Source organism: Cimex lectularius, unplaced genomic scaffold (genome assembly GCF_000648675.2).
Source record: "Cimex lectularius strain Harlan isolate CLEC.00 unplaced genomic scaffold, Clec_2.1 scaffold53, whole genome shotgun sequence".
NCBI lineage: Eukaryota > Metazoa > Arthropoda > Insecta > Hemiptera > Cimicidae > Cimex > Cimex lectularius.
The window spans coordinates 1,161,623-1,179,932 of NW_019392659.1; the positions used below are offsets into that span (position 1 = coordinate 1,161,623).

The 18,310-nt window shown below is 34.0% G+C and overlaps 1 protein-coding gene across 1 annotated transcript in view; it reads left to right on the forward strand.

Moving 5' to 3' along the window:
- The first annotated feature begins 3,064 nt into the window (after positions 1 to 3,064).
- The window catches only part of LOC106669076 (protein APCDD1-like), a 653,476-nt gene continuing 638,230 nt past the window's right edge, over positions 3,065 to 18,310 (forward strand). Inside the window, exon 1 of the mRNA XM_014398337.2 lies at positions 3,065 to 3,212. Within this exon, the coding sequence (XP_014253823.1) occupies positions 3,161 to 3,212 (52 nt within the window). The 5' untranslated portion in view covers positions 3,065 to 3,160. The remainder of the gene's footprint in view (positions 3,213 to 18,310) is intronic.

Here is an 18,310-nt window from a genome sequence, read left to right on the forward strand (position 1 = left end):
TGTAAGACAGCTGTATTTAAATATAGCTTCTGATTTTGAACCAATCACCCCAAAAATCCTTCGAAACCTACTTAAAAAGGGGGCATTTTTATTTTCATATATTTTCTTCTTAACCCAATGAATAATTACGTTTTCCCGGATGATTCCAAAGCTTTGGAAACATCAATTACACCTAGTAAGCCTTAAGCCGGGAAGACACTTATCCGATGATACGAACCGACGCGTTGCCACGTTTTGGTATAGTGTGCACATCTGTCTGCAAGCACACGCCGCGTACAGTCAAACGGCATGTATCACAATAATTAGTATCACGGTCGCAACGTCTCTTTTGTTCTTAATGCCCTATTTTGAGAACAACCATGTAATAAATTTTTTGTTAAACTTAATTGTTATAAATAAAATTTTTCCGGTGTTTTGATAAATTTTCTTCCTAACCATCATAAATAAACAATGTTTATAAAAACTTATGAATTTTTGATCTCGTTTAATTTGGTTTACATTAAAATATAAAATGCAGTAATTATCATAACGACAGAATTACATTTACTTAGTTTGAAATAAACTAAAAAAAATATGAGTGTCTTGTTCTGACGCTACCCGACAAAAATTGTATCATTTTACGAGCAAAACAATGAAATAAATTGTTCATTAAATTGTATGAGCAAAACCGAGTAATAAATTGTTAGTTAAATTCATTATATCAAAATATGGTATTCTGGTGTTTTGATTGATTTTCTGTTAAACCATTAAAATTATTTTTTTTAAATAGAAACTTATGAATTTTTGATCTCGGTTAATTTGGTTTATATTAAAATAAATATGTTATTACGGCAATAATACAAGTAGTTCGAATAAAAGTATGAGTGTCCGGTTCTTTCATCTTCGACTGTACTCGATGCTACCCGACGAAAATCTAGATAGTGGGGATCGCAGAACGTAGAGTAGCGTAGCATCGGGCGGATGTGCACGGGGGTAGTACAATCTTATGGAAAATTGGACTTTGGATTTGCGTCGGGTAGCATCGAGTAGCGTCGCATGGCGTTGCATCGGGTGTGTTCCCGACTTTACCTTGTTCAGGCGTTTTTATTCCCATATTTAGTTGCGGCATTTCATTGAAGACTTTGCTACATTCTTTGCGTAAAATGTGTGCTGCTCGTCCTTTTCCAACCGTGAGCCTTCGATTGGTTATGGAATTATAGCTTATTCTGGAAGCTTAGGTTATCATTTTACCTGATCCTAGAATCTAAATTACTCTAGAAATATTTACAAGTCATCAGCAGCCCCTCCTTTTCAGCCGACCCATGAATCCAGGTGTACCTCAATGAAGTATATTCATTCTTATTATCCATGAATATTCTTACTGTACCCAATATAAGCCGTACACTCGTACATTTTCTGAAACTATCCTTACGAACTATGGTGATGACACCGCTATTATTTTCTCTCATAAAGGACCCGTCATTTGAACACAATCATATCACATTCAATATTCTAATAATAACTACTACTCCCACGCACTACAATATTATCCTTCTTTCAGCCAAATAAGCCAAAGTCAATCCAAATACATCCATCAAACTTGAGAATTTAACTAAACGTTGTAACCGCCAAAGTAACCAATTTCTAACAAACCAAAATCCTCTGAACAATCGTCAATCTCCTTTCTTTCTATTCTAATACGATTCACGTCTTTAAAGCAGCCAAAATTACCTACAAGTATTTGCACAAACAATTATTTTTTTACAAATTCTACATGTAAGCCACCACTCACCCTTCTAGATAACCTTTTTTTTAAATTAGAGCATTTCTGCCTCCTGTCTTGTTAAGTTACAGATAGGTCTTCCTTTTTTAATATTTTTTCAATTTGTACGTTCATAAAAATTGAGAATAAATCTATTCCTTAAATTCACTAATTTCGTGGTCCGCTTGACCAATTAATATATGACAATTAATTAAGGTTTTTAGTTGAGATAAAAAAGTTAATGGCACAAGCGGGATTTGAACCCACGATCTTCGGTTAGTTACGCCGCTGCTCTACCACTTGAGCTATCGTGACCTCGATCCACTCGGACACCAACTTCCTATCTCAACCCGACCTTTTGAGTTTTCCCTCCTTTATGCCATTTTTCAAATGTCGTAATCGGATTGGATTCTCGGCGACAAATGAATTTATCTCAACTAAAAACCTTAATTAATTGTAATATATTAATTGGTCAAGCGGATCACGAAATTAGTGAATTTAATAAATTAAAAAATGAAGTATACTTTACTAATGTTCTCCGTGGCCATTTCATTTGTCGCCGAGAATCCAATCCGATTACTTGACATTTGAAAAATGTCAAAAAGGAGGGAAAACTCAAAAGGTGGGGTTGAGATAGGAAGTTGGTGTCCGAGTGGATCGATGTCACGATAGCTCAAGTGGTAGAGCAGCGGCGTATCTCGCCGAAGATCGTGGGTTCGAATCCCGCTCGTGCCATTGACTTTTTTATCTCAACTAAAAACCTTAATTAATTGTAATAAATTTATTTCAGCTCCGCAATTTGGGCAGGTTTAAATAAATAAAAATCATGTTTCTACCATAATAAGATAAGTGTATACCTTTGAAGTATCTTGTCAAAAAGCTAAAGAAAAAATTTCAATTTTCTTTGACAATACTCTGCACATTCTGATATGACTCAGAATAAGATCCTATTAGGCCGTATTATCGTCGAGTTTCTAATACTATTTTGCGACAGCGGGAGATTTCCTTTTACAAAAAAGGCGAAGCAAACTCAGCTCCGTTGGGAAATTTGAGGTCTGCAAAATGGAAGTAAGAAAGACCCCCAAAGAAAGAAAGGGCGAGAGTGAGAGTGAAAGAGAATCGGTTTAGTGAGGGAGTATTCCTTCTCTCCACTACATTAAGGATAAGTCGATTCTGAGACTTCGGATAAAATCAGCAAAATCTTGTGTGAAGCAGGTAGGTTTTATCTCTTTGGGTGACTAATAAGAAGGGTGGGTTCTGGGGGCGGTGATGTACAAGGGGTGGCTAGGAGGCGGCTCGAGGGTGGCCAGTCGCGAACCAGCTTTTGTCCCGTTAGGATCTACATCCCCGATTGAACTCTGCCCCGGCATGTTATCTCCTTTTGTCGTCTTGACGATGTGTGAAATGTGATTTAGAAAAATGATTTTGTTCCAACCATGTATTCTTCTCTTCGTGCACACCCTCGCATCAGGTAAGTTTTCTAACTTACATACTCTAACTGATAATAACTGCAAAACTATGTATTGATTGCTAGTTAGTTTATTTTATTACACGGTAACTTTTTTAATATAATACTAATTCCAAAAATGTTTTACTTATGCTATAGTAAAATGCAATATGTATCTTGAAAATTCGCACATACGAATCAAGTTTATTTAAAACACTACTGTATTTTTTCTGTTAATCCGGAGCATCGATTTGTGAAACCATATGAAAACAAAACCAAGAACTGATTTTATTTTAAAAATGTTAATAATCAAGTATCATAGAATTTTTTCATTTGTGTAAATTTATCTCACTTTACGTCACATTTTTAAAAATATTAATTTTTACTTCAAACTGAAACGTGTAAGCTCTTGCTGGCTTTTCATTTTCTTTTAATACTGTGGAAAAGCTCATTTTAACAGCTTTAATTTGCGATACAGTTCAACTACTATACAAATTTAACCTATCCGTCTTTTAAAGTACAATTTAAAAATTTTATTTCATCTTTTTGATTTATGAACCATCCTCGGTGTTGCAACCCACATACATTCGTCTCGCATAAAATTATAAATCTGTCTTCATACCGCTGCACGATCAATCAGATTTAATTATATTCCGCCTATCAGATCAATTGGGCATACCATTGAAATTTTCATATTAATAACACTCGTTTCAAGATATTTTTTTTAAGAAGTTCATTCCCTTCTTTTTAAGAAGTTCTCCGAGATAGAGGAACATTCAACATATACGAAAAACACGGTATGCTGTATTAGAAACGTGTCTTTACTAATGAATACGGATTATCTTCCAAAAATAAATTACTTTTTTTCATTTCATGGCTCAGTGACAATGCAGATCGTGGAATAAATTAAACAGTTCTTCCAATTTTTATGCTTCAGTTTAATAAATACATGAGAAATAAACAAATTACCATTTTTCGCAATTTGTACAATTAGCTACGGTACTTCATTTTTCAATACTTCTGATTATAAGTAGTTTATTCCTACTCCAATCGATCTTGTATTTGACAACTCCAAATACTGATAACAGAATTTTTTAAAACTAAAGCGGACAAAATATATATTAAAATCTTTGAAATAAAAAAATAAAAATCTATCTTTTTTTAAAGCTGAATAATAAATATTGGTTACATTTATCCCTGAATTTTTTTTTAATGGTAACAACTATAACTTTTCCAATAAATGAAATATTGCCGTCGAAGCCATGCAATAACCAATTTCATCGTAGTCGATCCGCATGAAACTCTCCATATTCCTAGGAAACGGTTATCTCAGCGATTTATCCAAAGCACGGAGGTAAAATTACAAATATGTTAAATTTTCCAATCATATACGTACAATTTCCCTCTAAAATATTTTGTGCAGGATAAAAAATAACGTTGAATAAGCGTTCATAAAGAAAAGGAAAATCAATTTATACCAAAAAAATGGTAAAATCATAAAATTTTGTTTCAAAGTTATAAAATAATTTCATTGATATGCTTGATATCAGATATATATGTCATTATAAGCATTATTTTAAACTATCATAAAATCATAGTTCAAAGTTTAACGACAATAAAAAATTTAAAAAAACGAATCTATGTAAGTAATAACTACGAATATCATCCAAATAAGGAAATAATAACGTATGAACGTCCGATAACGTATGAATTGCATATGAGAAAGTTCATCATGTGTTATACTCAATAAATATTGGTAATTGCATGATTATACATTAGTTTAGACATATTTTAGTGGTCATAACTGACCATATTAATTATTGCAGTTAATTATTTTTTTCATCTAAATTCTTGGTTGAGATGTGAAAAGTTAGCGTCACGAGCGGGATTCGAACCGAAAACCTTCGGCTGAATACACCGTTGCTCTAAGCACTACGTCTATCATGCCTTCTAAAACATAAACAGCTAAATAAAGACAATATAGTTGGTTTGAAAGTTTGTAAATTAGATACAAAAGAAACACGCAATAAACAATAAATGTACACTTTCCAAATTCACGCCACATATTTAAATTTTTCTGTCTGTTAGGTTATCCACCCTGTCATCCAGATTGATTTCCAACAAAGATTATTCTTGCCCTATATCTGTAGCTAGCGGATATTATTTACATGTACAATCATACAGTAGGATGTAACACGTTACAAAAAAAAATTGACTTTTGTCTTTAGTTTTGGGGAAGTAATTATGCAGGCATTTAATTTTGAACTTTACGTACGCAGTATTACTTCGTTTACACGATTCTCATCGAGGATGTGAGAAATGAGGAATACACAATTGATGCGACAGACCGGATGTCGAACATAAAAAAAAATTAATCTTTATGTTAGGTATTGTTTGAGATAAAAAAGTCAGCGTCACTAGCGGGATTCGAACCCACGACCTTCCGCTTTTTGTATCTCGACTAATACCTTACATAGATTAATTAATTGAAAGATGTTATTTGGTCAATCAAAACACGAAATTTAATGAATTTAACAAAAAAAAGCTTGAAATGTTCTAGGTAGAAGAGGATACAAATTTTGATTAAGACTAATTATAAAAAATTAAAATTTAACCTTCAATTCATTTGCTCTTACAAACGATTACCCGCGCACAAAAAATTGAAAAAAATTCAATTTTTTAGAGTAAAACGCAAAATCGTGTTATTTTATGCAAAACAGGAGTGTCAAAAGGACCTTCCCATGATTCTAATTTCTTTACTCGTTTCATTCCATCCAATGTTATCACTTTTTCATAACCAAAGTAAAATGTAAACGAGCGGGATTCGAACCCACGACCTTCGGCTAGATACGCCGCTACTCTACCACTTGAGCTATCGTGACTTAGATCCACTCGGACACTAACTTCCCATCTCAACCCCACCTTTGGATTTTCCCTCCTTTTTGCCTTTTTCATTTTTTTCTGGTGGGGTTGAGATGGGATGTTCGTGTCCGAGTGGATCGATATCACGCTCGCTCATGTGGTAGAGTAGCGCCGAATCTAGCCGAAGGTCGTGGGTTCGAATCCCGCTTGTGACACTGACTTTTTTACCTCAACTAAAAACCTAAAATTATTGAAAGATATTAATTGGTCAAGCGGAACACGATAACTAGTGAATTGAGTAAAATGTAAAGTAAAAAAATAACTTAAAAATAAAGTTTTATAATAGAAAATTTAGTAAGGTTTACACCGATATATAACATATTTATATAAATTACTCGGTTTGTTTATTTTTTGTTAAATTATAAAGCTCCTTCTCCCAACGGTTAAATCTCATGTCGTGATAGGTCATAAAAATCAACCCCTACGGACAATTTGATACGTTGTCGCATAAATCCATTTCCACTGTCGTCCCAGAAAATACCGTATATTTTTATGCGACAATTATGCAAATCCCTGCCCCCCTCTTTGTTTATATATATATACATGTACATTGCAGTTTAAATCTAAAACATGTGCGATTCATTCGGCTTCCTGCAATACAACGGCGTGGCACTGCGGCTTCCTCGACTCATTCCCGTCACGTAATCCAGATTGTTAACATTTGCCGTTGTTTTACTCATCCAGTGAGAATTCGCGCTGTTTTGCCCAATTAACACCTTTATCAGGCTCTGATGAGGTAAAGGCACTTTTACGTATATTTATTTGGAAATCAGGTTTAGAAATTATCTAACCGGGTTGTTAGAAAAAAGTACTTATTTTGAAGTTAATCGTTCCAATTATTAATCAATTAGTCGATATTAAAATCTTCTTAGTCTGTAGCAATTTAATTATTTGTTTCGGCATGTTAAACAATAAACAATGTATTTTTGTTTAAATCGTTTTATACACTTTAATCATAACGTAATACAATTCATCGACGCTAGATTGGTATAAGTCATATTCTTTTAAAGCAGGTTGTCCTTGAATTTTTATATAATTTTAAATGTTTATATAAAGTATATGATTACTGGTGTTCTACCATTGATGAGCACATTCTGAAAATACTGAAACTCGTGTATTCCTGCTGCTACTACTACTATAGTCTAACTTTAATCAAATAATAAAGTTGGAAGTTTATGGGCCGACAAACAGCTGAGGTAATCGCCGGCTTTCTGCGTGTTTTCTTCTTTTTCTCTTCTTTCCGGCGTATTTTGTTTGAAACTACAGCCATTTGAGCGTCTCGATCTGGTTTATGTCTCTCTGATTTCAAATACATACTACATTGATATCCTAGAATGCTAGTCTCCCGTTTGTATCTCAGGTTTTCAAAAACAGAATAGAAACAAAACATATATACAGGGTGAATTGCTACTCGTGCTACAAACTTCTCCAGTAGATTCTTCACCCTAAAATGAACAAAAAAGTTCATATTGACCATGGTCCGATTCTCAACCATTTCAGAGTAATTTCGCTTTTTATCGATTTTGAAAGATATCACGTCCTGGCGTCGGAAAATCGTGATATCTTTTAATCTAAACATTTCTCTTAAAATCTATAAGCACCGTTGAAATCCCCGTTAATTTTTAGAGAGAATCAAAATCATAATTCCATTGAAATTTTTTAATTTAATTTAATGCCCATTTAGTATGTAATGCTTAAGAAGTTTACAAACAGCTAGAAGGTCAAGGAAGAAAGACCCAAACGTTTTGCCACCTTCATCTTCTTATTGAAAAATTAACGGGGATTTCAACGGTGCTTATAGATTTTAAGAGAAATGTTTAGATTAAAAGATATCACGATTTTCCGACGCCAGGACGTGATATCTTTCAAAATCGATAAAAAGCGAAATTACTCTGAAATGGTTGAGAATCGGACCATGGTCAATATGAACTTTTTTGTTCATTTTAGGGTCAAGAATCTACTGGTGAAGTTTGTAGCACGAGTAGCAAGTCACTCTCAAACATTAGCAATCCTTGAACCACCATTTTTTCTCTTTTTGTCATCAACATCTTGGTCTCACAACCACTAAATAAGAAAATGACGAGTGCGTTGGAAGCGTTATTAAATCAGGTAGTTTTCCTCAAATTTGCTGCCTTCTGAGACTAAAATTAGAAACTCTGGATTACTTTATACACTTTCCGATTTACACAATTTTCCACTCTTTTTGTAGTTCTGGCTGAAATAAAACACAAAAAATTAGCCCAAACATTTTGCCACCGTCATCTTCTTATTGAAAAATTAACGGGAATTTCAACGGTGCTATTAGATTTTCAGAGAAATGTTTAGATTAAAAGATATCACGATTTTCCGACGCCAGGACGTGATATCTTTCAAAATCGATAAAAAGCGAAATTACTCTGAAATGGTTGAGAATCGGACCATGGACAATATGAACTTTTTTGTTCATTTTAGGGTGAAGAATCTACTGGAGAAGTTTGTAGCACGAGTAGCAATTCACCCTGTATACATATATGTACATCACCACAAACATAGATGTCTCGTCACATTCAATCCCCCAGAGTACTCGATATCCCTCAAGGCTGGGTTATAAGGAACCCCTTCCTTTCACGCTAATAAATTACTTTTAATCTCCAGACGTCATGCACTCAACCTAGAGTACTAGATATCCCTCAAGGCTGGGTTATAAGGAACCCCTTCCTTTCACGCTAATAAATTACTTTTAGTCTCCAGACTTCAAACACTCACTCCAGAGTATTCGATATTCTCGGGGAAGGGGTTATAAGCAACCCCTCCATTTCACGCTAATAAATTACATTCATTACATTCATTACATTCAACTTAACACAAACACAACATTCGATAGAAACATAAAAGTCTGGTCACATTCACTCCCCCAGATTGCTCGATATTCCTCGGGACGGGAAATTTTTAATATAAAAAAAAATAAAATAAAATAAAGCGACATAAAACTTTATCGCATTAGGTCAATGTCAGAAGTCTTGTGATTGGATTCTGAAGGTGTGTTTATTTTTATAATGTGTGATAGAGATACGGGGACTCAAAGTATTCATAGATCTCTGCTTTGTTAGAAATATTATTATTGGGATTCTAATTATAGAGTTCAGTCTTGACAAATGTTGAGCGAAAATATAGGTCTTTACAAAGTCAGACGTAAATCAAGCCATTGTGTTGAAAGTTTAAGATGGGATGTGATTTAGGATTTTCTTTGCAATGACCGATACGGTCCAGAAAAAGGTTTTTCTTTTTCTACTAATTAGGAGAGTCTGTTAAATTGGTGCTTTTGCGATTCGCTGAAAGGATGGAGTCCAGTGATTTGTGCCAATGGTCCGACGGCTTATCCTTTCTCTCTTCTAGACCAAAGACAGTGCTGTTGTAGCGTTCATTCAAGCGCATTCGCATTAGACGGATCGTTGTTCCGCTTGAAAAAAAGTAATAATTTTATTTCCCTTCGCAATCGTGGTGTCGGATTTCACCGATTGTCCATGTCGTTTCCGGACTAGAGTGAAAAGGTTTCCGGGTTCTCCCAGGCTCCTATCACAACCTTCCCCATTTTCTTTCCCTTTGCACCTCTCGGTGGCTATTTTATTTTATTTTCGTTAGATTATTTATTTAATTAGTTTTCATTTAAGTTAAGACTATTTATTCCCGTTAACAATTGGCGATGGAATTAATGTCTCTATATTTCTACCAAGTCGCCCTGACCTGTTTTTGGATTGGATTGATAATGTATGGAGAAAAGAGTGGTATATATAAGTTGTTTTTGGTAGTAGGAGTATTGGTGTGGGGAAGAAAACAACCAGTAGTCCAGCAAAGTTGGGCAAAATCTAACTAATTCAATCATGATTAAGAATTAGTTTGATTTTGCCCACCTCTGGCTACAATGACCAACTTACCAAAATCCAACCGACTCCGGATAAAAATGTTGAGATGATAGTCGTGCTCAAGGCCAACCTTCAAAAATTGTTATCATAAACGAAAACCAAAGTAACATAATTATTCTACATTTCTATTTTATTACAATCAAGACCCCTAGATGGTGTATTTTCCAAATAATGTAAAATTCTCTCATTTTAAGTGGAATAAATTTTAATTCAAAGAAATATTTTTTACATTGATCGGTTATGCAAACATATTTACTTTTCAAAGCGTAGCTTGTTATAGGATTTTTTTATTTTATTTTATTATTATTATTATTATCATTATCATTATTTTTTGGCTATTCATAACGATTGAGTTTTACATATAATTGAAAGATTGATTTTTGTTAAATAACGTGTTGAAGGATTTTCGTTTTGATGAAATGAATTTCTGTTAGAAAATTTTTTAAAAGTGATGAAGTGTATTTTTCATTTTTTGAGCACCCATTTGAACATGATTTATCGAAATTTAGTCATGACTAACTATATTGTGTCTAAATTAGTCATGCCTCGTATTTAATTACTAGTCATGACTAATTTAGTCATCAATCACATATGGCGACTAGTGACTAATTTAGTCATCAATCACATATGGTGACTAATGACTAATTTAGTCATCAATCACATATGGCGACTAATGACTAATTTAGTCATCAATCACATATGGCGACTAATGACTAATTTAGTCATCAATCACATATGGCGACTAATGACTAAATTATCACTTACTACCAATCATGACTAACAGTCTGACTGATCAATCATTAATCATTAGACATGACTAATTTTTGCCCAACACTGTAGTCCAGTGTCTCCGGCGGTTTTACAGAGATTGAGATATGGATGAGATTTTCAAGATGAGGAAATGTTCCAGCCTATGAGACCAGGAAGTAAGGTTTTCCTGGTTTATTAAAGGAACAAATTGAGGGATAAGGTTAGAAGGATTGGGCTCTAATCAGAAAGATGTCACTTAGTCGTTTTTGAGGCGAGTAAGGGATAGCGCACAAATGTGAAACATATTTATGTTGTATATTTTTTTTCTACCCTATCCTTTACTAACCTCCAAAACTACTATATTTATGCAAAATTATTTATGTACACAAAGAGTGGTAAAGGGATTTGTATAATTGTTGCATAAAAATATACGGTATTTTCTGGGCAATAGTGGAAATGAATTTATGCGACAACGTATCAAATTGGCCGAAGGAGTTGATTTTTATGACCGATCACCCATGAGATTTAACCGCTGGGAGAACAAGATTTTTAATTTAACAAAAAATAAACAAACTGATAAATATTTTATATATCAGTATAAACCTTACTAACTTTTTTTTATTAAAAACTTAGTGTAAGTTATTTGTTTATTTTATATTTTACTTTGGTAAGGGAAAAGTGATAACTTTGGATGAAATGAAACGAAATTAAAATCATGCGAAGGTTTTTTGACTTTACTTACCTACTACTTACTAAATTGAATTTTTCCAAATTTTTTGTATACATAAAATAACCAAATGAAATTTAGGTACCTCATCAAGTTTCCACCTATTTCGAAATTAAAAGTAAAATTATATTCCCCTTAAACTGTGAGGAATTAAAATGCGTTGTTTTCAAAAGGCGGTATGCCTCGTTTTCTCATCCTCCGAATAAGAATTCCTGCAACGCCAAGTGAAAACTTCTAAAAAGTCCCCTTTAAAACGAGGGAGTCCTTCAAATTCTTGGAATTCATTCACAAACGCTAAATCTCTTGAGAACCAAGAGTAATTTTTTTAATTGTGAAACGTTAATCGCAGTTGATAACAATTACTAAATTAACGTTCATTAAGCATAATTGATAATAACAGGGTAATGTTAAGAAATTAATATATTAAAAATAAAAATTGTTATGGAATTATCGTCGTAAGCGATGATTTTTAAACCGCTACAAAAACCTAGCAATTAGAAGCAATTTACACTGCCTCCGAAGTGATGTGATATTTCTTGAGTAGAAGCTGAAAACAAAAAAAAGTGCTTTCATTGTCTTTGCATGGATTAATGTACATTGGGAGCGGATCGGAGCCATGCTGAACGATTTTGCAGAGGTGGGTTTGACATAATATCGAACCATTGTCTGTTCCAATAATAGAGGTATTCACGATGTTTGTAAGGTGTTAACTCGAGTAGAGAAAGGTTCAGTAAGATCGTGAAAGCTCTTTTTTTTCTTATCATGTTAAACGTTAATTTTTCAGCAATGCTGCGTGTGGCAATTGGTAGGACCAAAAATAAAGCTAAAACAGTCCTTTGAACGCTTGTTTTTTTGCTTTAATTTGTGTTAAATTTAATGACACAAATGTGTTAAATTAAATTAATGACAGAAGTTAAGAAAAAGGAAACTTAACCAACTTTTTCATTTGAAATGCTATCGATACACTCGAAAGTACTAACAAACGACACGCTTCAATTTGTGTCGACATACCTAACCTGTATCCTAACGTCTAACAGCCTACAAGTTTATAGAATATGGATGTATCTATTATGAATGAGAGTATAAGGACAGGTCAGAAATTAACAAAAGAAATGTATTTGTCTGATTTATTTAATTGGTATTTAAGAATAAAAATACGTGTAAAGAAAAAACAGCTGTTAAATTCATAGCTGCCATGTTGGTTACCTACGCCCTGACGGATAGAAATGTGACTACATTTTCGACCTAACACCTAACATTGCCTCTGGTCTGTTAGATCGAGCAATGTTAACTAGCCGATTCTTACATGTGCACGTCATCACGTTTCTCGATCTAACAGTACTTAACATAGTAAACAGTGTTAACACAAAGATCGTGAATACCCCTATTGTATTTCTCTTCTCGACTAACTTATTTTAGTTTTATTTCTAAAATCCTCAATGCAAAATTGCCATTCTCAAATCGCTGTCGTACTTCTATTATGAAAAAATAAATTAAAAAACATTTTAAAAATAAAATAATTTTGTTAAGCAATGCGCTGTATTTTTATTATCGATTACTTACAAAATTGTGACCGATAATCTTTAGTAACTTTAGGCGATACTGTTTTCCATGAGACTTTTTCCTGCTTCCGTGGACTTATAGAGAAGAGTAAATAAACCAATTCGAATGTGTAATGGTAAGGTGAAGTAAAAACCAGCTCTCACATTTTCAACGGGACACCAATTTCTAGCCCGGCTTCACCCGGCGTTTCCAATTGTTGTTGTTCCATCTATGAATGGGAAATCGAGGCTCGTTTGTTGGTAATCAAATGGGACAAAACCGTCGAAGCGGAAATCAAAGTTAATTGCAAGACTTGCTTTTGAAACGACTGACATTTCCAAATGTGAGCTCATTCCACCTATTATGTATATAAGCGTACACAGCGGGGCTATTGCATTGAGAAAAACGTATGAATACAAATTTAACTCGTTTAATTATTGGTCATTATTGCTTGTGTCAAGCGATGGAATCAGCGCTTAATAGCGATCACTAGCTTTTACGAAACACGGAAAAGTAAAACGTAATTTTGTATAGACGGTTTATCGATTTCTTGTTGGTTACAAATACGGAAAAATATCAAAACATTTCAGGAAACGTTCATATAAAAACATTAAAACGTGTGATTATTTGGGGGATAGTTAGGTGGGGTCTGGTGTGACGTAGGTTTTAGAAAAACATTTTCTTTATCCTAACACGTTTCGATCTTTATTGAGATCATCTTCAGGGATCAAAGTGTTTGTGCCCCTACACTCAACACGACACACAAGAATGACACATCTTCACAGATAAAACAAACATTTTGTGCCCAGAAGATGATCTCAATAAAAACCGAAACGTTGGCAAGATAATTTTTTTTTCTAACGTTGGCATCTCACCATTTCCAAATAATCATTGGCTAAGGAGCAACCTTTCTGTGCATACTAGTATACACGCGTACTTTGGCCTAAAAGTATTTGTCCTTGTATATTTGCAATCAAATCGTAGCAAGTTCCTTTTATTACCCTGATCTTCCACTTACAGACTGCCATGTGTTTATACAATCAAATCTTTCAATTCCATACAAACTTCCCAAATACAAACGATTAATGCTTGAAAATTATTTCTGGTAAACGGCACAGTACAAAATATTCCCATGTACCAAATATTCGATTGGTATTGTGCCGAGGGTTTAATTGTGCTTTCTGTAAAAAAATGTTTTACCTGAAAATTTTATGAACCGTCGTGTACAAAGCAAAATCTGCCTGCGTACACGCGGAGATAGAATAAAGGGAAACTGAATTTTTCATTAGGGCCGACTTTGTTTGAAAATCCTTGCGCAGATACCACGTCCTGAAAAGTATGCTGGCCAAAAGGGCCTATGAACTTGAGAGAAGGAAAATCGGAGCCCTAACATCTACATACCACGTCGATCCCTTCATGCTTTGCATCGGAATACCTTAGGAGGTTTAGTAAAAATGGTTTTACACTTAAAATAAAATCCAGCTAAAGAAAGAGAACAATAAAAAATTAGAAATTTAATGTCAAAAGATTTATAGTATAAAAGAAAGATAAAATGGAAACCTTATTGACGTTAAAATATTTAAACCTAGTATTTGAAAAAAAAAAAACGCTTTGAAAGTAGATTGTCAGTTCCACTTGTGTTTTGGAGTTCAACGAAAAAACTGTTGAATTACTTTTTTTAAAGTACATTACAACTACTTTCAAGTAGGTAACAAGTAACAGTGAGCAAGGTAATATATACAAAGTTGAAACCAAGTTCACTATTTTTCGCGGTCCGCTTGACCAATTAATATCATTCCATTAATTAATGTTTTAAGTTGAGATAAATAAGTCATTGTCACGAGCGGGGTTCGAACCCACGACCTTCGGCTTGATACGCCGCTACTCTACCACTTGAGCTATCGTGACTTCGATCCCCTCGGGCACCAACTTTTACTTGAAAAATGGCAAAAAGGAGGAAAATTCAAACAAAGGTGCGGTTGAGAAGAGAAGTTGGTGCCCGAAGGGATCGAAGGACGTGGTTACAAAAGTTCCCGTTCTGTGCCCCTCAGATCAGGAGCTTGAACGAAATAACACATTTCAATTTTATTAATTTACAAAAGACTCAAACATCATACTAAGTTCACACACTGAACCCTACTAACAGGGTGAGATCACGTACGAGACCCCCCCCCCCCAATATTTATTATGGAAGAGCGTATTGTAACAGGCAACAAAGAACAGTCCGTTAAGAAAAAAATAATACATCCAATGAGGTCGACGCGACTTTGAGACAAGGCAGAAGGCACAGATCCCTGATCCAATTTTTCAGGCCATACATATTAATAATTGTATATAGATTTTGTACCTTAATGTAAGTGATATGTGTCATTTATTGGTACGATGCTTGCGTTAATTTCAGGGATATCCGCAATTACCCCGCGGGATACCCAATACTCATGGACAGGATAAATGAATGTGTGAATATAATTTATTAGATTAAAAAGTCATAGTCACGAGCGTGATTAACTTCTTTCAATTATTTAATCTTTTTATGTAAGGTTTTGGTTTAAATGAAAAAGTTAGTATCACGAGCGGGATTCAGACCCACGACGGCTATATACGCCGCTACACTACTTGAGCTAGCGTGACTTCGATCCACTCGGACACTAACATCCCATCTCAACCCAACGGCGTATTGAGCCGAAGGTCGTGGGTTCGAATCCCGCTCGTGACACTAACTTTTTAATTTAAACTAAAACCTTACATAAATAGATTAATTAATTGAAAGAAATAATTTGTTCAATCAGATCACGAAATCTAATGACTTCGAATAACATTTAGTTTGTATAGTATCCAAAAGAGTTATGTATTTTTAAGGGTTACAATAGAAATTGAACAAAACAAAATGCCCCGGCTAATCCAACTCAAAAATGTTTATGTTTCGTATTCTACAAATACGTTTTTATGTGCTTTAAAGGATAAAAATCCCGTGAAGGGTTAAAATACATCCTACTTGAAGAAAACTTGTTGGCCCAGATCAAAGAAAATGAAACAACCCCGGCTGGTTCAGTACGAATTTCACCAAATTTTGTTTGCTATGAACAATTGTATTTAAATTCAGTAAATGAACATGAATTTTAATTTTCTAGCGTAATAAAAGAAAAGTAAGTAGTTTGTTCACTGCCACATTTTACTCCTCATTTTGTTCAGTTACTTTTTTTGTAAATAGCAGCACTTAACTATTCACAAATTCAAATGAGTTTAAAAAACCGACAATCCTGTTTGAAGGAAACGTCCAAAATAAATGTGATCGAATTAGTTCAACAAGGGAGTTAAATTTATTCATTTTACAAAAATTTTTGAATTTTGTCAATACGTTTGTTGATACAATGATGTCGATATTGATGTACAAAGGAAAAAAAATCTGACAACGAATCGAAAGTTTATAACAAATGTGTAATTCCCGTTCTAAATGGTAATAAATTAAATGGAAGTTTTTATTCTTAAAATACTTATTAGTTTGAAAGCCCATTTTAATTAAACTTTTCACAAAATGTAGTATAGTAATTGTTACCAGGTTAGAAAACCTGACCGTATTAAACTTCTAATCAATTTGGAAGCAAAAACACGGTTCAACAAATTTGAAGGGAATCATTGTTTGACTGGTCATGCACCGGGACTAACGTTATTACCAACACACGATGAATGCCATGCCCAAACGGACAATTCCATTACGAAAATTGGAAGAGTGATAAATTAAAATCTCCGAAATATCCAATTCTGTTTATAACTGAGAAAAGTAAATATTCAACATTTATAATAAAGTGTAAAATATTTAATTGACTTTATCACTGATCGATAAATGAAATTTATAAAGTCGAAATTAAAAAATATAAACTGTAAAGAGGTAGAGAGAGGGAAAGAGAGAAACATAGAGAGAGAGAGAGAGAGAGAGAGAGAGAGAGAGAGAGAGAAATAGAAAGAGAGAGAAAGAGAAAGAGAGCGAGAAGGATAGAGAGAGAGAAAGATCGATAAAGTGAGATATATCTATAGATGGATGGATAGGAAAATTGATACGATAAGTAGAGAGAGAGAAATAGAGAGAGAGAGAGAGAGAGAGAGAGAGAGAGTGAAGGAGGGAGGGACGGAGTGAGAGAAAGATAGATTGATATAGAGCTGGTAACATTACGTGTATATATATATATATATATATATATATATATATATACACACAGAAGNCCGTCCTTCGCAGTACCTTCATAGAACAAACAGACCCTGCTCATTATAATGGTTGTAGGCCCACTGTTGCCCGAAACAGTGAAATATATATTTAAAGCCAATAAAAATATTAACTTTCTATAATTAATCTTTTTATGTAAAAGGTCGTGGGTTCGAATCCCGCTTCTTCCACTAATTTTATCATTTCAACCAAACCTTACATAAAAAGCTTAATTAATTGAATGAAGTAAATTGGTCAATAGAACACTAAATATAATGGAAGAATAATTATTCAGAAATCGTGAGATGCGGTCTGGTGTGTTGTAGGTTTCAGAAAAACATTTTCTTTATCGTCCCAACGTTTCGACCTTTATTGAGATCATCTTCAGGGCAAACAAACATTGTTTACATTTAACAAATACATTTAGGATGTGGAAAAGTGAATTTATACAATGCAAAATATATTTCTGAAACCTACATAAATGTGTAGTGTTTAGTGACAGTTCGTTAATGATTATATGGAGATCGTGTCGTGCGGTCTGGTGTGACGTAAGTTTTAGAAAATCATTTTCTTTATCGTGCCAACGTTTTAATCTTTATTGAGATCTATCTTCACTTCTCCAAAGTTATTACGGTCTGGTGTTAATAAATTTATCAACAATATTTTGACAAAATCTGCCCCTTGCATCATGAGTGCCCATCTGCAAAACTAAGACATCTTGAATACATCTTCAGACGACAAGATTTGCTTGGATTCGCAAGGGATGGCACGTATACTAAACCCGCAAGACATGTGAGTGTTGCCGAACTGTTGGTATTGCCATTACTATCAATTCACTAGTTTCGTGGTCCACTTGACCAATTAATTAGTTGAGATAAAAAGGTCAGTGTCAGGAGCGGGATTCGAACCTGCGATCTTCGGCTAAATACGCCGCTGCTCGAACCACATATGCCATATAATCAGGATTCGTTTCTCGGCGATATATGAGGTGGGGGAGCTCTCAGTGAAGTTATACTTCGTTTTGTTTTTTATTAAATCCATTATATTTAGTGTTCTGATTGACCAAATTACTTCTCTC